Here is a 25265-nt window from a genome sequence, read left to right on the forward strand (position 1 = left end):
CACTTAGCAGGAAATAGCATTTGCTCTGGAGATATCCTGACTGTCTGCGTAAACTGTCAGAGAAGGTCTGGGATGAGAATGGATGCCCAGCGTTATTCAATAGCTAATGGGCTCCTATCATAGAATACTTTGGGTTGGAAGGGACCTTAAAGCCTATCCAATTCCACCCCTGCCATGGGCAGGGACACCTCCCACTGGATCAGGGGCTCCAAGCCCCATCCAACCTGGCCTTGAACCCCTCCAGGGATGGGGCAGCCACCACTGCTCTGGGCAACCTATTCCAGGGCCTCCCCACTCTTATAGTGAAGAAATTCCTCCTTATGTCTAGTCTAAATCTGCCCTCTCTGGTTTATCCCCATTGCCCCTCATCCTATCACTCCAAGCCTTTGTAAACTGTCCCTCCCCAGCTTTCTTGGAGCCCCTTCAGGTACTGGAAGCTGCTCTAAGGTCTCCCTGGAGCCTTCTCTTCTCCAGGCTGAACAACCCCAACTCTCTCAGCTTGTCCTCATATGGGAGGTGCTCCAGCCCTCGGATCATCTTTGTTTCTGTAACAATTTAAACTGCGTTTTTCTTCACTTGTTCTACAAAGCATGTCTCAATTCATACAAATTAATTCCTTGAAATTACAAGTGAGATAAATTTCTCTTTGCTATCAAAGTAAAATCTAGTCCAGGGCAGAGGAGTTGTGGTATCTTTCCTGCACATCACCCTGCCACCAGCAGGAAATAAGTGAAGATGAAGCAAACAGCCCTAAGAACTCAAATCACATGCCATTGTAGAAAATAATCCATTTTTAGAAATATGGGTTGGTGGAAAGGAAATCAGTTAATTAAGATGACTCATGTTTTGCCCCCAACTACGTTGTTCATTTGGCACAGAATGTGTGAGTTTAAGGGGCAGGTTTAGCGCCGTTTGTACTGCTGGAAATGTATCAGAACGCAGAAATAAATCCACAAGAGTCAACGCCTTGCTAAAATGCATCACATCGTTCCATGAGTGTTGGAATTGATGAAGCTCCGTTTCCAGTGGGGTTGTGTCTTGTTACTAGCTGACTTTTAATTGATTATGCAAAGTTTGCTTTATGTGTTTGACACTCTCTTTCATTTCTGGTACCTCAGGGTAGCTTTGTTGTGTTCTCCGCGCTGTTTCCCATCACACCGCGTAGAGGTGCTCCAGTTCTTGTTCCTGATTTCGTTCCTTCTGCTGCTCTGCTGGAGCTGGTATGGACTGTGTTTAAATCGGAGCTCAATCCCATCTATTCCTGTTGTACAATCTCTGCTTCTCCTGATGCAGGAGCACCACCTCCAGGAGGGGGCTTGGGAGATGCAGAGCCTACAAGAAAGCTGGGGAGGGACTATTTACAAAGTCTTGTAGTCATAGGGCAAGGGGCAATGGGGATAAACTGGACAGGGGCAGATTTAGACTAGACATAGGGAAGAATTTCTTCACTGTGTGAGTAGGGAGGTGCTGGAACAGGTTGCCCAGAGAAGCTGTGGCTGCCCCATCCCTGGAGGTGTTCAAGGCCAAGTTGGATGGAGCTTGGGCAGCCTGATCTACTGGGGTTGGAACTAGATGATCTTTAATGTCCCTTCCAATCAAACTATTCTATGATTCTATGACTCCGTCTGTGGATGAGGCCATTTGTCACCAGAGTCATTCCAAGAAGGCTTCCCCTCTGCCAGATGGGACTTGATTTGGTGTGTGGGTCTGAATGTTACTGCGGAAACACAGAGTGTTCTTCTGTGGAAGACCTGGCTAGAAGTGTGAAACACAAATATTTAATTATAAACCCCTCAGTTTAGAGAGAGTGTACTTGTCATCTAAAATTCAAGTCTTGGAATCTAGATTATTTATTGCTGTAAAATGTTTTACAGTTGAATTAAATCATAGAACAGTTTGGGTTGGAAGGGACCTTGAAGATCATCTGGTTCCAACTCCATTGCCATGGGCAGGGACACCTCCCACTAGATCAGGCTTCCCGAAGCCCCATCCAATCGGCCTTGAACATCTCCAGGGATGGGGCAGCCACCATACACTCTGTGTTGGGAAGATTGTGGTGTTCACGGGTTTTGTCTTAACCAAGCTTCTGTCTTCAGTTTAAAGGTGTTAAAATTCCATTTATTTTTATCAGAGTTCCCTGTTCTTTATGTTATGTTATCTTTTCTTTTCCAGTTTTGTTTTTCTAGTGTCAAACACAGGAGTACGTTGCTTTGTAAGGAGGCCTTTAGGCAGATGAATTAAAAATGACAAAATGAAGCTGCGCTGTCAATTCCTCAGATCCAAAATTCATTTGAAAAGGCATTTGACCAGAGCTGACCGTGCCTGAGTGGTCGCATTAGCGATAGGTCCCTTGGTGTAACTAATGCTGGCGATTATCTGAGTTTAACATGTGGCCTTTTTTCAGTCTGACTGTTAGGTCCAGATGTTCTCTGATTAACTGTCTTATTGAAGTCTGATTTAACGGTTGCGATTGTATCTGCCTTTCTGGACTTTAGGAATTGTAATTTTAGAAATGTTGTCTGTGAGCGATGTTATCTTAACTGTGACAGAAGGGAAGAACTCTCACAGTTTCAGCTTCTTCTGTGTCTCTTTTTTTTTAAAAGGGAGACTTTCAAGATTTAAGATTTGAAAGGATAGTGTTAACAAGTGTCAAAAATGCAACAAAATTCATCTGGGTGAGGCTTTGGAAAACCTGGGTGCTGGAGATGTGGGATGATGTTCCCTCTGATCTTCTGAGCTCCTGTGCAACACTAAGGGTGTAGGTGGTTGAGAAAAACCAGTGAGCTATTGACACTTGTTTTAATACGGAGGGGATTCTGCCCCTCTCTTCCTCTCTTGTGAGACCTCATCTGGAGTATTGTGTTGAGTTCTTGAATCCTCAAATTACGAAGGAGATGGAGCTGTTGGAATGGATCCAGAGGAGGCTACAAAGGTGATCCAAGGGCTGGAGCATCTCCCGTATGAGGACAGGCTGAGAGGTGGGGTTGTTCAGCCTGGAGAAGAGAAGGCTCTGAGGAGACCTTAGAGCGACCTTCCAATACCTGAAGGGGCTCCAAGAAACCTGGGGAGGGACTGTTTATGAAGGCTTGGAGTGAGAGGACGAGGGGCAATGGGGGTAAACTGGAGAATGGAAATGTTGAAGGCAGGACTTGGGGGTGATAGTGCAGCAGAACCTTCTTTGTGCTCAGCTGTGGGGATGCCTGGAGGACCAAATCCAGCAGCGTAGGCGCTAGCCCATGGAGTGCGTGTGTGTTGCTGCCTCTTCAGGACTGTTGTTACCACTGCAGTCTAGCTGGAAGCTGCTTTGAGATGATTGATTCTTCCTCTGCTGTAGAAAGAAGGGAGCTTATTGCTGGAGTCAGTGGAAGAAGCAAAGCCAGGTTGGGTCCAAAAGGCCTGAGTTTCTTTCCCTGCCCTGGAACTGAGACCTGCAGTGATGTAGAGGATGGACAAGGAGGAAAGTTGCTTTATCTCTCTGTGTTGTCTCTACTAAAAAATAAATTAATCCCATGTTGCTATTAGATTGCTTCACATTTTACAATTCCCCATGACTTCTGGTGTCCAGATTTTCAATATATACTTGTATGTCACGTGTAATTGTTTTCTTCTTGTTATTTAAAGGAAAAAAAATAAGCATAACATTGGGTTATTTTTTTTTTCCCCCCAGTTTATAATTTGATGGGATGCACTGCAAACCTCTCTTTATTGATTAAGGCCTATGGGTGTTTTTTAACTCAAGACATATTTTTCTCCACAGCACGTTAATTCCGTTGTAGAGGTGTTTTTCATAAACATGCAGGATTCTGACTTTAATTTGGAAACTCTGCTGCCTTTCTCAGTTTCACCACGTTTGTCTGCTCCGTTTCAGGCTGCTTTAGGTAAAGGAGTCTCCCCTTCTGGGAGGGAACCGGCTCTAGCGTTTGTACACTGGGTTTGGGTTTGCACTGCTATTTCTTGAGGCAGTTCGTGTTGATCATCGAATGGTTTGGGTTGGAAGGGACCTCAAAGCCCATCCAGTCCCACCCCTGCCGTGCGCAGGGACACCTCCCACTGGATCAGGGGCTCCAAGCCCCATCCAACCTGGCCTTGGACATCTCCAGGGATGGGGCAGCCACCACTGCTCTGGGCAGCCTGGGCCAGGGCCTCCCCACCCTCATCATGAAGAATTTCTTCCTAATGTCCAATCTAAGTCTTCCCCCTTCCAATTTAAAACCATTCCCTCTCGTCGTATCACTCCAGGCCCTTGTAAGAAGTCCCTCCCCAGCTTTCCCGGAGCCCCTTTCAGTCCTGGAAGCTGCTTTAAGGTCTCCCCGGAGCCTCCTCTTCTCCAGGCTGAACAACTCAACTCTCTCGGTGTGTCCTCAGAGCAGAGGTGGAGATAACGGTGATGAATCACCAGTTAATACCTGTCAAATCCAGGTAGTCACAAGAATCCTTCGATATGCACGCATATAGACTCCCTTCTTGTTCTTCAGCATCTGAATCCTATTAACAGCTGTCAAAACCTGGTAAGCTATTTATATGCTCTCACAATTTGTTTAATTGGATGCTTAGGAAATGGCATACCAGGAAAGCTTTTCGTTTTTCTTTTTTTTTTTTTCCTTTAGTCTGGCTGAACATCTGTAGCATTAGGGGCTCATTATCTCTGAATTGGCACAGCAAATCAGCAGCGTCATTAAAATGCCACATTAAGATGATTAAGTTTCTTTGTTATCCAGTTGACTTTTTGCATGTGCTGAGGATTTCACGATTATGACCCCACTCCTTGTAAAACACTTGAGCAACATCACCCTTTTGTGCCGTTGTCTTTAATAGCTTCTGGGTTTTATACTTTGTGTTTTTCATAACAGTGCCGCTAAACTTTGCTTAACAACAGTAGAAAACTTGCGTTCTTTTCTCTGTATCTGATGCCAGACTCTTGGATTAAATATAGCAATGGGGGGGGTTTTCCTTCCGTGACTTCCTCCTCGAGATAATAGCGAAGATAACAGCCTAGCTTGTCCTAATTGTTTGCTGCTATTGACTTCTTTTCTTTATTCGTGCATTTTATAGAACACACACCAGCACCGTTCACGCGGTGACTCAGTCTGAAGTTGCCACCACAGCTTTATTTTGGATTTTTTCCAGAACCCATTGTTTTTACAGTGTTTCAGGTGAAACAAAAATATTACTCTGGAGTATGTCTTTCATCTTGTAATCATCTCCCCAGGAAATGAAACCATGTGCATCAGCCTTAACCCATCACACTGGTGCTTTGTTGTGTAGAACCTACAACATTTTTTTTCTGCGGGGTGTGTTACCTTCATGAACCACCTCAAGAAAAATAGGTCCCTGGCTTGGGCACCCCAAATGGTTTTTCCTCTTACAACCTCTTTACTTTCCTTAACGTGGAAGAGATGATAGCACTTCTTTATTCAACTGGGGGAACTTTGTTAGTGTTGTGGGGATAATTGTGTTTTTCCTTAGTTAAATTTCCCTTCTTTTGAAGTTGGAGCTGCCTTCCTCTTGGTTAAGGCGGACCCACCTGGAAACTCCCTAATCTCATTAAAATAAGTTGAGATGATTTTTAAGTGACAGACACGAATCTTCCCACACAGCTGCCTGTCTCCTGATCTCACAGTATTCCCAGTGTGTGCCAGTACCCAGAACAAAAGTCAGGGCTGAGGAAGGAGTTTGTTTGCTTCAAACCTCTGCGACCACTTGGTTCATTTTAGGCTGACCTGGACCGAGCCATCTTTTCCTCGGACTGCTCTGTACCAAACCTTTCTTCTATATTACTGAATAGATGCCAAACAATGATAGGTGTGTTAGAACAGGAAAATTTCACCTCTTTTAACATGTATTTGGTTAATAAAAGCCTCTGCCCTCGTGGCTTCTGCTCGATCATCAGAAGGTGAATTTTTCCATTGAGGTTCTTCAAGAATTTCTTCACTCTGAGAGTGGTGAGACACTGGAACGGGTTGCCCAGGGAATAGAGGGTGGAATATGCAGAGATAATTATTTTCCACAGTGGAACCATAGGACGCCTTGTCCGCTTTGTGCCATGGGGAGCTCAATGTTCGTGCTCTGCTACAGGAGCACCAGCATCGCTCTGTCAAAGAGTGAAAAGCTGTGAGCCATGAACTTGTGGTGAGAAACAGCAGAAAACGGTAGAGCAGTCTCCTCGGTTGGAGGCTACAACCAGTCCTCTGCTGCTAAGCGATTGAGTTTGATGCAGAGAAAAGGTGAGACGTTAAGTAGAAAGTGGGAATTGAAATTGTTTCTGAAAGTACCAATAAGGTGCAGCTGTGATGCGTTCTTCCTTCTACTGTGCTCGGCAGGATGTAGCAAATTAGTTTGGAACTGCCTCCTTTCAACAGGGAAAAAAACAACCAGCCAACCAAAACCCCCTTTTTGGGAAAGAGATTCTGCTGAAAGCTGCTTTCAGCAACTGGTAATAATTTTCCCTTAGAGTGATGGAAATGGGTGTATAAACACATTTTGAAGGAGTCTTGATAGCAGGACCACCCTGTTTCAGTGGAAAGAGGAATGCTGGCATGGGAAGAGGAATGCTGGGATGTGAAGCAAGGCTAGCACTGAAGAAGGTGCAGAGAAAAATGACCCGTTTGCAGGTAGATCCAGACTTCCCTGTGAGCAAACACCCAAACCTGTGAGAGCTCTTCTTGGGGCAGGCAGCCCCAACACCAAACTCTAAAACCACCTAGGATAGAGGGGTAAAAACACACAACATGGGGGGAAAACCCATTCATCGTCTCAGGAGAGCACCAAGAGGAACCTCGGAGTGTTCCACGCTACCATGGATTCCTGCATGGGATGAAGAAACGATCCCCTTCCTGCTTCTTTCACCTCACTTCAACTCAAAGTAAGACGAAGTGGCTGGGCTTAGTACAAACATTTAGGACAGGGGAGTGATTTTATCATTAAAATAGAGTTGAAATTTTTTATTTCATGGAACTATTGGTTGCCAGGTCTTTATTTTTTCAGTGCTGCTTTTATGTTGCCACCTCATTTTTGCTGTCACCCATGGTTTGTTCTCGGCATTTGATGTGGTTTATTACTCAGAACCGGAGCTAATACATATTCAGCAGTCCATGTGTTGTACTTTGGAGAAAGGACAAGTGATTAAGTGCCATATTTAACTGTCTAACCCTCAGCTTGAGAGCAGAGCAGGTGGCCATGAGAACAATACTTTCAAACAGGAAACTCTATATTTTATCTCCTCGTGCTTGTCTTCACTTGGTAGCTGGAAGCACAGCTCAAGTTTCAGCCTTAGCCCAGCTCTTGTCTAGATGGAAAAGTCATCTTGAAGCAGAAAAAAGGTATCTAGTCAATCAGTGAGGATTTTACTGCAAGTGCTGGTAATGCTGGGGTTAATAATGGAAGGAAACTCAGCAACATGAGTTGGGAATCAGCTGTTTATATAGTGTGACTAATTTGTTTATATTTTTACCCAGGAACATTACTGTTAGTAAATTATTAGCTACCTGTTACTTTCTCCTCTTGTCATGAAATTGAAGTTATTTAAGGCTACGTTTTGGGTTGCTCTGGATGTGGCTGCAGGTCCCTACTCAAAGGCCAAGGATGTGGATCTCCATGAGTAGTTGGATTCTTTGCCGCACACTTTCAATGTGACTTTGGACAAATCGTTTCACGTTTCTAGGATACTCTTATTTATCAGGAAATCTTTCCCCTGCCTCTGCTAGTTTTAATCCCACAGTAACCTTGTGATACAGGTATTGAGATTATCAGATTCTCCTTGCACATTTAAGATCTTCGATAAAAATTGCAACTTGCAAGCGAAAATTAATATTATTGATCAGACTTAACTAATGAAGATCTATACCATGGACGTTTTATACTGGATCAGACCTATTTCTTGGTACCACAGGAAGATAGAAGTATCCTTTTTAATTTGTATATCTGTATTTCCAGTTCACAAGAACAGCCTGAGATGCTCATTTCTACAGGCTAATTGTGAGTTACGGGAATAAGTATTTTCTTTTGAAGTCTGACTAGTACCCATTGTGCACTTTCACAATCTGTAGAAGGAAATTATTCATCAAAGATAATTAACAGGCAGGTCAATATTTAGAAAGGTTATCTCACTGTAAGTATCATTTATATGTACCTGACCCATGAAGATTTCTGCCTCAACTGCATTTCTTCATCTTTGTGTGTTGAAGTAAAACATTTAGGAAGATTGATAATGTAATTTTGTGTAACTGTTAGTAAGTTTTTTCCTAAGATGCTTCATTATGCTGAAGATGAGCATTTTTTTTTTCACTTTTGTGCTTTGTTTTACCTGCAGATGATGTGGTTAAAATGAAAGGTGAATACAGTGAAAGAGAGGAGAGTGCTTTAAATTCAGAGCCCGTGGAAAACCCTGAAGAATCTGAAATGCCTTACGCCTATCCCAGAGAATATAATGAATACGAAAGCATTAAACTGGAAAGACATTCTGGTTCATATGACAACGTCAGGCCAGCTAGTGGAAAAATGACTTGTGAAATCTGTGGATTAGCCTGCATTAGCCTCAATGTCTTGATGGTTCATAAGCGTAGCCACACTGGTAAATATCCCTATATTATTCTTGTAAGAGCTGAATGCTGAAAGGCTAGTAATTTGTCATCTAGTCTACATATTTTTTAAAAAAAGGATACCAAAATTTGGATTTCCTTGTTCTGTCCTTGACGCCACATGTGATCTCTAGCAAGTTACTCACTTTTCTGTGCCTCACTTTACCCACCTTCCTTCCTATCAGGATGGAATGTTAGGAAAAGCATCTTTGGGAGGCATTTTAAGAATTTTGGATGAAAGGCACTATGTCATTTGAGTATTTTGGGCACAAGTTAGATTCGTTTTCTGCTGCCATTTCCAGTCTGTATATGTATTTGTCTCTGTGCTGTACTTTGGCAACAAACCGATGAGCATCTTGGGTTTCAACCTGCAGTAAGAGAAGACTCTTTTTTTGTTCTAAAACTGCTAGCTTGTTGGAATCAGCCTCCTCCAGAACACTTATTTCCATGGAAAAACTGCACAGAGTTTTCTGTAGCCGTACATGTGTTGCAAGAAGCTCTGACAGCAGAGCTACGTCTCACTCCCACTGAAGTCAATGGAAGGGCTCTGTGTGTTTCTATAGAAAGCAGTTAATCCAGTATCTCATTCTTTCCTGTTCCAAAAAGGAAAGGGTATGAGGATAGCATGATACCCACGTAACCATTAAATGTCCTTTTTTGTATGTCATTTTAAGGTGAACGGCCATTCCAGTGTAATCAGTGCGGAGCTTCCTTTACTCAGAAGGGAAACCTCCTCCGCCACATTAAACTACATACAGGGGAAAAACCTTTTAAATGTCATCTTTGCAGTTATGCCTGCCAAAGGAGGGATGCGCTAACAGGTCACTTAAGGACACATTCTGGTAAGTGACTTCAAAGACACTTCATGTGTTTTAGATGTGTGTCACTAGGACACGAGGCGTGGGACGTAAAGAGTCAAGTCAGTAAATTTTGCTCAGCCGGTCTCGTTTTGAAGAGTCGACAAATCGCAGTGACCGCTCACGTTTTCTGCTCTGCTGATGGAACCATCTCGGGACTTGGCTCCGCTCTGGATGGACAAAGAGGGCACAGGGAAACCCACCGTCACGGCTGCGTGCCAGCCTCGATATCCACTTGCAAAAAAAGAACTCATTGTTTTCAAATGCCAGCAAGCTCTGAATTTGAGGAGCTGCGCAAAGACATGCTTTGCTGGGACTTCCTTTTGTTCCTCTCCTGAGCTGTTGGGGTAGATGTAGGAGCACCACCCAGGAGAGCGTGACTGCTAATTAACACCTCGCTGTTGAGTAGTGCCTTTCATCTGAATGTCTTAACATGCTCAACACACGCCAGTGGTTTTTCTCAAGGCTGGTAGGATGTTCCATCCGTTTTCCAGATGGGAGAAATGGAGGCACAGAGCTGAGGTGACTTGAATAACAAGCCAGGTATAAATTGATTAATCTTAGTTCCCCTGATTCTACCAGTGCCAGGCTGTGCTCGCTCTTTGATTTGCATATATCCTGTCTTATACAGGGGCCTAGAAAGAAAACATTTATTCTAACTGATAGATGATGTTATCTCTGCACTGTACTTTACAGACAAAAAAGTTCAACCTCACAGAGAATCAGAATTAAAAATGAGATTATCTGACATGGGTAAATGACGTTCTGATTTAATTGAGACTCAGCACAGTGGTGGTGACTGTCCCCCACCAGCACAAAGCTAAAACCATCGTGCTTCAAATAAACCGTCTGGTTACTGTGACTGAAGTTTTTAAGAGCTGGCTTATTAATCAGTATAAAGAACATCTCTTCAGGTGAATTGCATAAATAAGTGAAGAATTGCATTAGCAGCAGGGAGTATGGTCTCTCTGCATAGTATACAACACAAGGCTAGTTATATTTGCCATGATATTGTGCCTGGATGAGTTAGAGAATGTCTGTTCGCGAACAGAGAAAGCAGTTTAGGGAGTGCTTCATGTCATAGAATCACTAGGTTGGAAAGGACCCACTGGATCAGTGAGTCCTGGTGTACGAGGTGCTGGGAAAGGCTCTGTGGCATTATTGGCTTTCAAGCAGGTTTGCTTTAGCTTTAATGCTTTAGGAATAGAATGCCCTTTACAATAAATGCCTTTGGAAACAAAATGAACCTCACACATGGTTTTGGTTGGGTTTAATTTCTTCAGATCGTGAAATCCTAGCAAAATTCTGTAGTGATAGGAGCTAGGTCAGGCGGTTGGGGCAGGTGCGGTCCTGGTGTAGCAGCAGTACGGTTGATTTTCCCTAAGGAAGCGACGCCAAGGGAAGCTGTCAGCTAGAGCAAGGCTCGGAGAACCCAAGCTCTTGAGAACAGTGTCTGATTTTAATTCCTCTCCTGGGGCAGGGCTCATAGGACCTTGCAAGAACTCTATGCGTCCGGTGGTTTTCACCCTTGTGCAACCCTAATTTTGCCATGATTACAGTGCTGATAAACTTAACAGAAATGGAAAGCATTCTCCATGAGCTGAATATATGCTTTTAGTAATGATTGAACGCCAGGGAGACAGTGTTCCAGTAGTCTCTTGTAGTGATTTTATCTCTCTCTCTTATTTTTCTAGTGGAAAAGCCGTACAAATGTGAGTTTTGTGGAAGGAGCTACAAGCAGAGGAGCTCGTTAGAGGAGCACAAGGAGCGGTGCCGTACTTATTTGCAGAATACTGGCGTGTGCGAGCCTGGTGAGTTTATCACATTACAGTGGTTTTGGTTTTTAGTACGTTACAGTGCTTAAAAAAAAGGGCATCTGGTAAGCTGTTAATTCACAGCCTGCAAACAGTTTTTACTACAATAATTTTCATACCCTAAGGGGCTGTATCGTCTTATAAAAGGGTCTGGTTTAATGCATCCCTCAGGCAACCGGTTAAAGAACGCTTTTCTTTTAATCGCTTTTTTATTTCACGGTTCCTTTGAATAAAGCATCTAAAATACCTTGAGCACAGCATTTCTGTAGGTGCCGCTCACGGTAAGTTAAATTATTCCTACATTAATGCCATTCTGTGGCTTGCTTTATTGGATGAGTGGATGCTCATGGGTGTTGACAACAGTAGGTCACGTCTCAGTCTGATTGATGCTTCCTCCTCTTTAGAATAAGAATTGGTGTTGGTCAGAATTGGTTAGAATTTACAGAAGTTTTAGTGGCATGGATTTAAGGCATGGAAAACGTACCATATCCAACATATTGCTGGTAGATCAGCCTAGGAGGTAGCGGGAGGTAAGGGACTTCTTTAACTACAGAAGGCTGAAGGTAAAATGTATCAAAACATGGTTTTTCTTGTTTTCCTTTTCATAATCTCAGTGCTGAAAAGACCTTAGTGAAAAATAACTGCCACAATCTTTGAGCCAGCTTCACTTGGGTATTCCAAATCCTAAACCTGAGTGATTTAAGTCCCACAAGTCAGGAAATAATTACTTTTCCCATTTGGAGCCAGGGTATGATCATGATCTCTCAAAAGATGCCAGGACTCACCTGGAGCAGAGCTGAGGCTGCGGTTTCAGGATTCAGGTTCCCATTCTTTTGCTGTGCAGCCATAAAAAAACGAACAACCACTAACTTCAAGGACTCGAGCTTCCTAGTTTTGATTGAGAATATCAAATAGAATTTTGTTTTCAATGAAAAGTTTGAACTGAGTTTTCAGAGAAGAAAACTAAAATGTAAAAATATACTTGGAGAGGTGGCAATGTTAACCAAGGCCTTTTAATGATTAAAAAACCTCATTGTATTTAGTGATGTGATTCTCAAGCAAAGACTCTGCAGGCATCATCACAAGCAGAGCCTGAAAAGCAGTTTGAAGATGAATTAATGCTGATAACGATGTGGGTACAGGAGTCCTTGCCCTCCCCAGAGCGAGTGGGTTGCTGCATCGGGCTTTATGCCACACAGAAACCGACGTAAAGAAACAACTATTTAACGGCGTTAAGGTTTTATAGCTTTCCGTGGGCTCTCTTCAGCAAACGGCACATTTTTTTAGAGCATTAGTAAAAGTAAATGGGTAGCAGAATGTCAGCAAGTTTTGGTTTTCATGAGAACCCATACTTATTGTAAGTGTGGTTTTATGTTACAGTACATGCTCCCATGGTGGCAGTCACTCTGAGATGTCCACCAACGTGAAAACCTGATGGAAAACATGATACCTACTATAGATTTCTGCTTCTACACCATTCTCATGGTTTATATTCATTTCAGAATCGCAATGTTTCACTTATCCAGAAGCTGCTCTATAGTTTGCCTTAAATTGCTCACAGAGGAAATGTGAATTTCCAGTACGACACGATGTAGCCATACCCTGTGCCTTTAAGAGCTTCACACTTTAAAAAGTAGCACGGTGTTTGTAGTGGAGTGGTAAGTTTTATGAAAAACAGGAGCTCTGGTCTTGCTGAGGCATTTCCATTCGGTTCTCTGGTGTCAGCAGTGTGCTAGGTGACAGAGTCAGAGGAAGGGAAGGCTGGGAAGGAGGTCAGTTAGTGCTTTTGATTTATCTTTTTTTACATTTTTTGATTTCTGACTATTTCCCCACTGATCCACATCACTTTAGAAAAATACGAACTTTAAAAGTCCTTGCAACCTTCTCCAACAGAGCCACCGTTAAGCACAAGCGTGTTCTTCACACCATCATCCAATAATTAATTACAACGCTGAAAAGCATTGGGACTGTAGTAACCATTCTTATTACTTTTTAGTAGGAGTTTTGCTTGTTCCAAATGTAGCAGTGTGGAAATACTTGTGAAAGAAAGGTTTTCTGTCACAATATTGGAACATTGCTCAGTCCCTGATAATGATCTCTGGTCACATTGTTCTCATTGTGCAATAACCCACCTCTCTGTTCCACTCTCCAGTATTTAGTGACCACAGAGAGATGTTACAGGAAGCAATGCCTCTAATTTGAGCTCAGCTTTGTAGTTTAGGGTTTTGTTAGCGATGCCCGCATGTTCTAAAATTTCTATTCACATTTACGGTGTGACAGAAACCACACTATGGAAACAATTCAGTACGGGTCAAAGGGTCGTGTGTGCGTGCTCTGGGCTGGAAGAAGAGTATCCGTTGTCTGTACATCTGTAGAGTGAAATAATGGCTCGGTGGGTGGCAGCTCAAGAAAACAGTAGTAGTCGTTCAGAATGGATAAATGTCATTTGCACAAATATTTTCTCTGGAAGCTTTTGATAACCGTAATTGAAACGTAGACACCACTGAGACAGGCAACAGCACTCAGAAGGACCACAGAGACATCTCGGGGTGATCAGAGAAGACCATAATCAGTCTCTGGTGTTAACTAAGTAGGAGATGGCGACCTGAGGTTTAAAGTGGTCAGGACATTGGAGCTAAACCCATCCTACTACTGCATAAAGTCCCATGGCTAGGGGCTTGACTTCCCTTGTAATTCTGGAAGGACATGCAACAGTACTGGGCAGCCCTGAACAGAAAGAGGGGGGATTTATTTGGTTTGCAGAGTTTCTTTCAACCCCCTTAGAGTTTTTGTTGTTTTCTGGCCGTGCAGTTGAACCATCAGAAGTTCTTAGCTTGCAGGACATTTCAAGGTCTCAGGCTGAAATAGGTTCAGTGCTTTGGAAGTCTAGATTTTCTTTCTAACTATTTGTTTTTTCTCAGTGTAACTTTGAGCAAAGTGCTTGACCATTTCTGTCAGTCCGGCCTGAAATGTATTTTTAGATACATGCTATAATTAGGTAGTTAGTTCTTTAAGCTAATGTCACGATGTGCAGGGGAATCATCTAGTGGGTAGGGGAATCAGAGAGGGAGACAAGGCAAGATTATTTCTCTCCGAGATGTCTTTAGAAAGCTTTGAGTGATTAAAACAATGTTTCCTAAAGACTAAATATTATTCTTGAATTGTTCAATAAGTGATCCAGAAAAAAAAGAAGCAGGGGAGACAGTTTTAAGTTAGCTTTTGGGCAGGGAGAACCAGTGTAACCACCTGTGTCTCCACAGGAGCAGAGCCTGGTTCCCCGAGGCTCTGTCATGAAGACGTTGCCAAAGACGTTTTGTTTCCCAGAAATAGGGATTATTATTTTTTAATTTAGGACAAAATGGCCGTTAGCAAGGAGTAGAAAATCTGAATGTGAAAGAAAAGCCTCTCAGCGTTAAAATACAACGGCAGACAGGCCTCAAGCTGGAAGATTGGTACTTAGAGATGTCCCAGCACATATTATGTAGGTTGATAGTTACTGTCTCTTCAACAGTCTCGTCTGAGTAAAGGCTGTTGTTACGTCTGCAGGAAGCTGCTTGTCTGCCTTCTTGACACTAATTTAATAAAGCCCCCTCGGTGGCCCATAAATAACGATGACAAGAGAAATGGTCACTGATAGCTGCGCGCGGCTTCCAGTCCAGTTCTTGGGAGGACTTAGAGACCCTTCACCCTTTGAATTCTCTCAGAAGATAGAGACAAAGCTTCTGAAAATGTGAAATTAAAGCTTTAACAGAACGTGAGTGCGACTCACAAAGGTAAAGATTGAGCAAAAGAATCTGAAATTCAAATCCCCATAACATTATTGTCAAGAATTAACTAGAGCTTCTGGCCAAAATCCAGGTGGATGACTCTGTTCTTGCCTACCTCGTTTTCCCTTGTAGTTTCACCTTAATCTGATGGTCTGTCTCACTGTCTGTGACGTAGTGTCTTGGTATTCCAGGCTGGAAGCAGGTGCATTTTAGCAGTTGAATACATATATATACATCTCTAAACACATCAGAGTAATAGGGAATAAAACCCAGACTAGAAAAACAGCTTGTTATTACCTTCGAGGTGTGTGTGCGTGTCCTCAGTGGGTCTCGTTATCATGTCTATCATGGGTTACAGCCTGATGAAACAGGACTGAATTGAGCCCTGTTATCCCATCCATCCTGAGTCATACTCATAGCCAGTAGTCGTGGCATTGAGCGCTCATGAAGCGCTTTTACATTTGCAAACTGCTGAACAAACATTAACAAATGGTTCTGGCTGAGGTTTGGTGAGTCATGGTTTGTGCTGACTGAAACTCCTCTGATATCAATAACAGCAATAATAAACAAGTAAGGAGTGACTGACTTTGAAATGTGCAGGGAAGTGCTGCACACTAAGCTGTGGAAGGATGAGACTGCGTTTTTATCACTTGCTGTCCTTCACAATTGAAGTCCAATACTTAATAAAACTGCGTTTAGCAGGGCTGAAGTGATCCAGAAGGGCTTGTATCATTTTCCTCTGGCATTACTTCTCTCTTATGTAGAGTATGGGGGGGAGTTCTGCCCCTCCTCATCTGGAGTCGTGTGTCCAGTTCTGGAATCCACAGCAGAAGAAGGAGAAGGAGCTGTTGGAACAGGTCCAGAGGAGGCTATAAAGATGATCTGAGGGCTGGAGCATCTCCCGTATGAGAATCGACTGAGAGAGTTGGGGTCCTACAGGGGACAGGACGAGAAGAAATGGCCTCAAGCTCCACCAGGGGAGGGTCAAGCTGAACATTAGGAAAAAATTTTTCACAGAAAGGGTCATTGGGCACTGGCAGAGGCTGCCCAGGGAGGGGGTTGAGTCCCCTTTCCTGGAGGGGTTTAAGGGATGGGTGGACGAGGTGCTGAGGGACATGGTTTAGTGATTGATGGGAATGGTTGGACTCGATGATCCAGTGGGTCTCTTCCAACCTGATGATTCTATGATTCTGTCACTACAAAGCTTTGTAAACAGTCCCTCCCCAGCTCTTAAAGCAAGGGCAGTCTCTTAAAACGAGTCCAGCTTTTGCCACCGTGGTCCCTAGCACTCAAACTCTTCCTGCTACTGTTTAATATTAAAGTACCACAACTGATAGTTGAGTTGCTCTTCAGGCGAGAGCTTTTGAGGGGGAACCGCAGCAGTTACGTTCAGTATTAGTCTGGCAGTCGTGATATGAGGTGGCAGCCCTTCAGCAGGGCTGATCCTGCCCCAAAGCCTGTGCAGCCTCCCTCGGGTGAGAGCAAGCAGCGGTTTCCCTGAAATGATGGGCACGGGTTTGCACGGCGAGAGGAGAGCTTTGGAACATGGTAAGAGCCTTAAAACAGTCCGTGGCCCCGGCTCAAGGTAGAGCCACAGGTACCGTTCGTCAAATGAGAAATTGCGGAGGGTGTAATGAGCTTCAAAAAGTGCTGATGCTTGCAAGTGTGCCAGGGGGAAAACATCCTTCAGTGGCTTTAACTGTAGCATTTAGGAGAAAAAAGTAAGTGCTAAAGAAAAAGTAAGTGCTAAAGAAAACAGTAAGTGCTAAAGTAAGTACTAAAGAAAAAAGTAATAAAGAAAAGAAAAAGCACTATATAAAAAAATAAGTACTAAATAAAAAAGTAAGTACTAAATAAATAAGTCATAATGACACCTGAAAATAAAGAGTTAGAACTGAATAGCGAACAACAATGTTATCTTTATTTTAGGGGCGCGTTGATATATTTTATACAGGTTTTTAGTAATTAGTTAAGAAGACTTCTACATGTGAGTGAGCTCTAAAAAGTGTAGCGAGAGCACTGAATGCCTTGTGTTGAGGTTTTCAAGTGCTCTCTCAGTCTGCAGGTGTCACGCTGGCTTACTCAGAATCAAAAAGAAAGGCTACCAGAGGTTCTGTCTCCCTCTACGCTTTGTAACCAGCCCTTCCAGCCTCTTTTACACTTCCTCTTGCTAATGAAGGTCTTGGGTTTGTATGGTTTGTGCTCTCCTTGCACGAGCTCGGGACTGCAAGATCGGAGCCTGTTTCTGTGCTTGGTTCCACTGACCGCAACTGGTGCCCAAGATGCAAAGAGCAAGAACGACAGAAAAAGCAAAACAAGTTTACATCAGATCTCCAACCTGTTTCCTCCCAGTTCATGTGGCAAACTCCAGAGATTAAACCGTTCATCTCTTCCTTTTTTTTTTTTTGCTTTATTTTTTTCCCTTCTTGCTTACGTGTTGGTTATTTTTATTTTTGGTTTTTTGTTTTTTTGTTTCTTTTCACGTTTTCCAAACTAGTGAGCGTGGAGGCGAGGCACATCAAGGCAGAGATGGGGAGTGAAAGAGCCCTTGTGCTGGACAGGCTAGCGAGCAACGTGGCAAAGCGAAAAAGCTCAATGCCTCAGAAATTTATTGGTAAGAACAAAAAAGCTTTTCATGTGCAACAGTTAAATATGTACAAGTCGGTAACCTATAGTTCAATGCCTCTGCTTATTTTATATATCCTCATGTTTATAATATAATATAATACAAAACTATATACATAAGTGATGATTCTGATGTGTTTATACTGATTTGTTGTATGGTTTTGATTAAAATAAGAATATATTGTGTTAGATAGTTAAACCAAGTGGAAGCTGCAATTGTGCTTTGTCTATGTAGGCAATTTTTAAATGCATACGATGAGTATTAACATCCATGTGTTATTTTCTGTACCTGTGCATTGGAAATGTTCTCTTTACAGGGAAAGAGCAGGAGGGCTTAATGCTGTTTAAGAGCCGAGTGCTCTTTCAAGTTGCAGATACTTGCAGGATGTGTGTGTGGAATAAGGCCTAAAGACAGAAAAGTATTGGATTTCTGTTAGTCATCCTGTTGAATTTGAATATTCTTTAAAATATCAAACCCTTTCTTGTGGCAATTGAAACAACAAGATGTTTCCATAGCATTTTCTTTGCATTTCGTTTTATATGATCAGGGTTTTGCATGCTGGGGATCTTAAATACCCATTGGGCAGGTTTGGTGTTGAAGTGAGCACCTGATCCTCTTGGCTGGTTCATTAAGTTGCCTTTTAAGAAAACAAAATGCAACTCTTGTGTCCCCAGTGCTGACTTAGTCAGCACTTGTACAATATTAGTGCTAATAATGCCTTATTTGTTCTGTTCTACGCGGTTATGCAAGGTCCCGAGCGCTTGTTTTATTTCCTCTGAGCTTTCCCTTCAGAGCAGAGCTCTGTGTGGTGGCTGCTGCTCATCACACGTGTGAGTGGGGAGGGGAGAAGCAGAGAGAGGGATGCTCTGAGGATCTGTCCTTAACCCCCCCAGAGCCAAGGTCCAAACCTAGCTAAAGCCTTGCTGCTCTATCTGTAGAGACGCACCAGCCACTTAATTATTACAGGTAAGGTAGAACTGACTGGATTTGGTGGGGAGCACTGGACTTTGATCTATGAAAGCTGGTAACTCTTCTTTAGCCATCTTAGTGGGGCTTTGCAGAGCTCACCTCGTTACACAGGAGAACAACAACGCCGGCACATGCCATCCAAGCGCCTTCAGGTACTTAATATTGAAACTGTTGACGGTGTGATTCAGACCTGCCATCTCACGCCGTGATTCAAACAGTAATACTAATGCAAATGGGTCTGAAAATCTCTAGCCTCCTTATTTTTTTAGCACCGAGAGCAGCTTCACCTTATCTCGTTTTGCAATTGCTGCCAGCTCAATCTTTGTGTGTTTTATTAAACACATCAGCGGCAGGACACAAGCGCTCAGCACATGAGTCAAGTCCTAGTGCTCTTCTGATTTGTTTTAGCAGCAACTTTTGTGATCTGTGACCATGCTCGGTAACGTGGGCTGGAGGTGGCATGAACTGATACTGCCTCACACAAGGGCTCTTGAGAAGCCGGAGGACACGGACAAAATCACTGATTCCTGAAACTTAGTGTTTTTCTAGAACTTGTGTGACCAGCACCTTCTTGTTAGTTAACGTGTGAAAAAATGACTTGCTGGGTGCCTTTTATCCCTGGGAAGCGTGTTTGCGAGAGCAGCCTGCCCAGCCTTGGTTTGACTTTTGTGGCTTTCTGAACTGTATGTGTAGGAGTGCGAATCTGCCAGGACAGCTTTGTGATTTCTTGGGAAACGGCGTTCTCGGAACGGGTGCTGAGTTTTCATTTTGTCAGGAAGAAGGGATAGAGATGTAGACTAACAAGGCATCTTTGTTTGGCTCCTTTCTATGAATGAAGCCTATTGATCAGAAAAAAACCCCAACACCCTTTATTATTATTCAAGGACTTTACAGGGATTCATACGAGCACCAGGAGGCTTGCCCAGTTTTTCCCGTTTTCATCTGGTGCACAAGTTTGAGTCTCAAATAAGGACACAGATCAGCAGACCATGTATGAGTCTTCACGTACATGAGTGTGTGTCATCCGCTACGTCTCATGTGCGAGTTCTGAAGAGGAAAGTTTTTGCATTGCACTGAGACAAACAAAAAGCGGAAAGCTGTTCTGCTAACCAGCGGCTGCTTGGTGAATGAACTCCAGAGAACCCCTACATTTAATTTTTAATGAAGTGTTTTTCAGTAACGTTGTGGCAAGTTGCCTGGTGCAGATAGCAGCTTAACTCACCATAATCTTTGACATTGTCCTGCTGGAAGCAAAGATTAAACATCAGCTGCTTTCGGCACAGCCCATCCTCCTCGTCCCCTGGTCCCCATATGCGCCTTGCTCTTCTTCTAAACCATTGACAGCAGCTTTCTCCTGCGTGGTTGCTGTCGTTTGGGAGTGGAGCACTGGGTTTTGCCTCTTTAAATGGAACGATTTGCTGTGTTTGGCTGTGAGGAAACAAAATAAACAATCCAGAGTGCCGTAACTTGATGTTCTGGGTACACAATTAGCACTTTCTGGGGCGCTTTCGTGCAGATTCAGCCTCAGATTCACTGAGGTATCGAAATCAGACGCGCGCTTGCCTCGAGGTGGCTGCTGCAGCGGAGAGAGAGCAAAGCCACTTTTTATATAATGCCTTTTTCTCCCCAAAGTAACTTAGCAAAGTCGCAATCTGATTTACAGCCAGATTTCTTGCCCTCTGCTATCGGGATGTGCCTATAGAGAGCGTACAGTGACAGGACACGTGGACGTGTGTCAGAAGAGCATTTGGGAATTTGCATTTCATTTGCGATATCTCTAAGGGAGGCAGAACGGGCTTTTGGGGGGGATTTTAAAAGCCGCTGGGATAGTGGAATAATAGCTTTAGTGATCATACAGCGTGGGTTTTGTCTCGTGGCAGTGACTCCCAACTCAAAATTTATAGGGTGTCCTCTATAATTCTGCTTTTCTTGCCATTTTTTTTTCTAATTTCACATTTGTTCACACCTCTCCCTTGCCTGGGGCTGGTTTTATGAGTCATACAAACGCGCTCTGTCGTTTTGTTTCCTTCTGTGCACTGCTGGATCACAAGTCTTGTTGAGGCTTGGAAGCAGTTACACTCTTGTGGTTCACTAACCTTTTTGAGTGTTTTAGAAGAGAAACGTGAGCTCCTGGCTTTGTGTCTCTGCAGTGAAACCTAGTGACTTTCATACACATTGAGTCATGTTGTCGACAGGTGACTGATAAACATCTGCACTATTCGAGTTACCGTAACTCAAAGATCAGTGGATCTGATGTTTGCAAGCTGCTTGCACATCAAACATTTGGTCTGGCCCATTTTTATTTTTTTTTATAGCTATGAAGGATTTTATGTTCTATGTAACTGCAGAATTCAGTTGCTTATTTCTAGACATTCACTAGAGAAGTGGCTGTAGCCCTTTTGGGGGGCAGTTTTCTTTCCTCCTTGCACCTGGCATGGAGAAAACTGGTTGCGGTGAGCTGCCCAGCCCGCCCTCCTGCCTCAGTCCTTGCTAGAAGAGGAATTCCAGGTACGTTCTCTTAGCTTTCCTCCCGCTCTGTCTAGTCTAGAGCTTTCAAAGCCCCAGCACACCCGGAGAGGAATGTATTTCACTTCTCCTTCACTACCCACAAATGAAGTGACCCTAAATGTGTTGTAACATCGTGTTGGATTACCTGAAAACCCATGTAGAGTTCAGAGAGTCTTGACGTGGTGCAGAAGAGCTGTAGTTGTCGGAAGGCAGTGGGAGAATTGACTTTGGTGTCAAAGGGCATAGAAAAGTGGCTCTATTAGATGGGTAAAAGTAAGGAAATGTGCATCAGATCTTCACTTTTTCTGTTAGAGAGGGGTTTACTTCTTGGGGGACAAGCCAAGAACAGAAGGTTGCAGTCTTGGTATTGAAACTGGAGTATTTTGGTTCATTATCAATGAACTCTCATGCAAGTATTCTCATTCATGTCTATTTACCTCTTTCTAGAAAAAAAGATGAGTAAAGTTGATCTGTGGAAGCTTTGATACTATTTTCCCCCTAAATCCCAAAACAGTTTAAAACATTTAGGGATGATTTGTCCAGTAAAGGTCCTCACCACCTCCTCTATTAAATTTTTGCATCTAAACTTGGACTATAAAAAATAAATAACAAAACCCTCACCCGAAAGCTGCTTGTGTGTATGAACAGCCTCTTTTCTGCAGAGAACATTTCATGCCTTTTTACTTTCCAGAGACTGCTGCCATTTAGAAAAGCATCACGGTGTTTTAATTCTTCTTTACCCACCCAGGTAACTTAATACCTCTCCTCTCTTGCAGGTGAGAAACGACATAGTTACGATGTTAACTATAATTCAACTTTTATGTACGAAAAGGAAAGCGAGATAATTCAAGGACGCATGATGGACCAGGCCATAAACAACGCCATCACCTACCTCGGGGCCGAAGCCCTGCGCCCTCTCGTGCAGACGCCGGCAGCTCCCACCTCTGAAATGGTCCCCGTCATAAGCAGCCTGTACCCCATCCCGCTGACCCGCGCCGACGTGCCGAACGGCACCGTGCAGGACGCCGAGAAGAGCCATCCCCACCTCAGGGACAAAAGCATCTCTTCCGACAGAGGTCTTTCCCCCAACAACAGCGGCCAAGATTCCACAGACACTGACAGCAACCACGAGGAGCGGCAGAACCCCACCTACCACCAAAGCCAGATGATCCCCGCTCCAGCCCGCAACGGCCTCCAGTCCTTGAAGGATTTCCCCAGGCCATACGACATCATCAAGCCGCCCGCCATATGCCCGCGCGACACCTTTAAGGTCATCAACAAGGAAGGCGAAGCCATCGGCGTCTACCGGTGCGACCATTGCCGCGTCCTCTTTTTGGATTATGTGATGTTCACCATCCACATGGGCTGCCACGGGTTCCGCGATCCCTTCGAGTGCAACGTCTGCGGCTACAGAAGCCACGACCGATACGAATTCTCTTCGCACATAGCACGAGGCGAGCACAGAGTGGTGCTCAAATAGAAGGACTGGTTTCCCTAGGCCGAGGGCTCTGCTTTAGCTCGAAGGGGAGTTTGGTTTGGTTGGGTTTTAATTAGTATAAAGGAATTCAGTGAGTGTTTTTCTATGCCGGTTTTTAAATGCGTGTCACAGGGAGGCGACACCTCTTTCCATTCCTCTTTCCAAGTCATTCCATGTTCTGTAGCATCTGTGCCTGGCTGCTGTGGTGAGTGGCACTGTGTAAAATACCAGGAGCAGAGACTGGATTTTAGACAAACTTTATTTTTGTGAAAGTTAAGAGTCGTTTCAGATGTTTGGTTTTTTATTTTTTCATGTGTGTTTGTTTTTATAACACGTGCTTTAACTCAGCGCAGAAGGTTTTTACACCCTGCTGCCACTTGCCCTGCTTGGTCAGGTGTAGAGGAGGAGATTTTTTAAGCTGTTATGATCCCAACAGCCTTCAAATGGCTGATCACTGAAACAAGAACAACGCTTGTCTGGGACGGATCATTAATTCCTCTCTAAAGGTTTTCCCCTAAGTCTTACAGCGAGCATGGCCCCATCACACTTTCATTTTTCTTACCCTTCTGCCTACTTTCTTTAAAGTCACTCCCACATGTGCCTTAGTAACAGCAAAATAAGAAACGAGACCTATTTTGTGGCTGGGGTTTTTTTAACAGCATGTATTTTTGGGATACCCAGTGAGGTCATCGGTTGGCTCATCCCTGCGGTCTGGGGGAAATCACTGTTGGAAAGTCCTTCTTTCTGCTGGATAACAAGAACGAGGAGGAAACTGCGCTGAGCGTGGTGGCTCCTTTGCTCCTGCTCAGCTCCAGCAGCCAAACTCGCAGCCGTGCTGGCCAGCCCTGGCACCCACATCCCTGTGGATGGGGAGAATCGCTGGGCTCGGAGCAGGAATCACCCTGTCCTGGCGGCTGAGACTGTGAGAATCTCCGTACACGAGTGTGTGGGAGCTGACAGCTCAGTCACTCTGTCTGCTTTTACGTGGGGATATCCCTCGGAGTGAAATGTGTTGCTTTGCAAGATGAGTATTTACCCTGACTTTGATGCTGGGTTTGAAAATAGTTCTTTGAATCTAATCGTTGCTCTGCAGCTGTATTATTAGTCACTGCGCTGAAGATAGGAGTTTGATAACAGTTTTGCTGAGTGAAGGTTTATTCTTTGCAAAGTATTTTTGTATAACGTAGAGTTAGGTGTGTTCGGATGGACTTTTTGCATCCATTGTATGGTTTGATGTCCTCGTTTTTGGGCTTTTTTGATGTTGCCGTGCCAGTATCCGTGGGGATTCATCCGTTTCCGTGAGAAAAGGCTGGGGCACAGAGGCCTCATTGGAGCGCTGGGTGTCAAGAAATGCTGAATCTCATTCCTCCCTCTGACCCGGGGTTGCTCTTTTGGCTCAAATACTTTCTCCCTCCCTGAAATTTAAGGTACAAAAATGAAAATTGTATTAGTTTTTCCCAAAAAGGGTAGGTCTGAAGAAGGATAAATTAGTCCGCAGGGGATCTGAGTATCTGAAGTGCTGTAGAAGTGCTAGATCCTAGATTCTAGATGCTGCTGGTCGTTAGGGGTAAGGAGAGCTGCCACCTTGTTATGTGCAGAGTCATAAAATAGGTGTAGGATCTTTTCCAATCACCTGTTTCCCATCACAAGGCAGAAAAGTGAGCGTGTGGATGTTGGTTCTTCCCTGCTGAGTATCGATTGTCATGACGTGAGAAAGGATCCTCTGTGTGAGGCTGCAGTTCCACCAAGGGCTTCACCCGACTGTCCGAGCTCTGCGTTCCAGGTGGCACCTGGGCTTGGAAAGGCTTCAGCTTGTTCCCTCCCAACTGATCTGAATCGCTCGGTAGCTCCATCTCTCCTGTTGTGCCTTCGTGGGGGAAGCAGCTGAGTTACCTGCACGTCGTGGCTGATGGAAACCCTCCTCATGGTTCAACAGAAATGAATAAGATTACGTGTAGTAAAAGGTAACTTGTCGTTTGCACAGGATGCTCCTCGCGTTGTGTCACGCAGCACAGCCTGTTTCTCTCTCACGCCGCTGCCGAACCCTTGAAAACCCTCTGCAGATGAGTCCCCCACGCTCCCCTCACCGCCAGGCAGGACTGCAGCCACCTAGCCCTGCTTCCCAGACGAGGTGAGCGATCGTCCCCTGCACCCTGAGCACCTCAGCACGAGCAACAGCTGCCAGGTTTATAAAAAGGCAGGAGGGAGGTTTCTCCAGACGGCACCGTTTTCCCACCGCCCCTGGGGCAGAGCCATCGTTTCAAGGTTGGCTGAAACAAAAGAAGTTCCCTGCGCTGTTTGGCGTTGGCGAGTGGTCCCCACGTTACAGCTCTGCTGTTCAACAATCCCACGTTGTGGAATTTTAAGCCAGTTGTTTATTAAAATGTATATATTTTTATGAGTACGGTTTATCTGCTGTGTGATGCTCGCCAAGCGGGTGCCTAAGGCTCCTTGAGCTGAGGCTGGAGCCTCCCTGGATGTGTCCTGGGAGCAGGGCTGGAGAGACCAGGACCCCAGCCCCCTGTGTCACCCGCATCAGCCCCTTCGATGCCTCCCTTGGCAGCACGGCCAGGGCAGCAGCCCCATCCCACAGCCCTGCAGGTGGAATCCCATGGAATTATCCCATATGTCAGAAGGTCTCAGGTAGGGCTGAGGCCAGGGGAGCTTTGGG

The 25265-nt window shown here is 44.3% G+C and overlaps 2 protein-coding genes across 6 annotated transcripts in view; one reads left to right on the forward strand and one right to left on the reverse strand.

Moving 5' to 3' along the window:
- Window positions 1-24995, forward strand: part of IKZF3 (IKAROS family zinc finger 3) — a 36378-nt gene extending 11383 nt beyond the window's left edge. For 3 of the 5 annotated variants that reach the window (XM_069876787.1, XM_069876785.1, XM_069876784.1), the window contains exons 4-9: window positions 7933-7974; window positions 8309-8569; window positions 9251-9418; window positions 11128-11244; window positions 17512-17628; window positions 21894-24995. In XM_069876787.1, coding sequence (XP_069732888.1) covers window positions 7933-7974; window positions 8309-8569; window positions 9251-9418; window positions 11128-11244; window positions 17512-17628; window positions 21894-22597 — 1409 coding nt within the window. In that variant the 3' untranslated portion in view covers window positions 22598-24995. The remainder of the gene's footprint in view (window positions 1-7932; window positions 7975-8308; window positions 8570-9250; window positions 9419-11127; window positions 11245-17511; window positions 17629-21893) is intronic. The other 2 variants (XM_069876788.1, XM_069876786.1) reach the window with 2 other exon arrangements.
- Window positions 1-25265, reverse strand: part of ORMDL3 (ORMDL sphingolipid biosynthesis regulator 3) — a 172180-nt gene that overhangs the window by 54321 nt on the left and 92594 nt on the right. The window lies entirely within an intron of this gene.

This window comes from Phaenicophaeus curvirostris, chromosome 26 (genome assembly GCF_032191515.1).
Source record: "Phaenicophaeus curvirostris isolate KB17595 chromosome 26, BPBGC_Pcur_1.0, whole genome shotgun sequence".
In the NCBI taxonomy this organism is placed as follows: domain Eukaryota; kingdom Metazoa; phylum Chordata; class Aves; order Cuculiformes; family Cuculidae; genus Phaenicophaeus; species Phaenicophaeus curvirostris.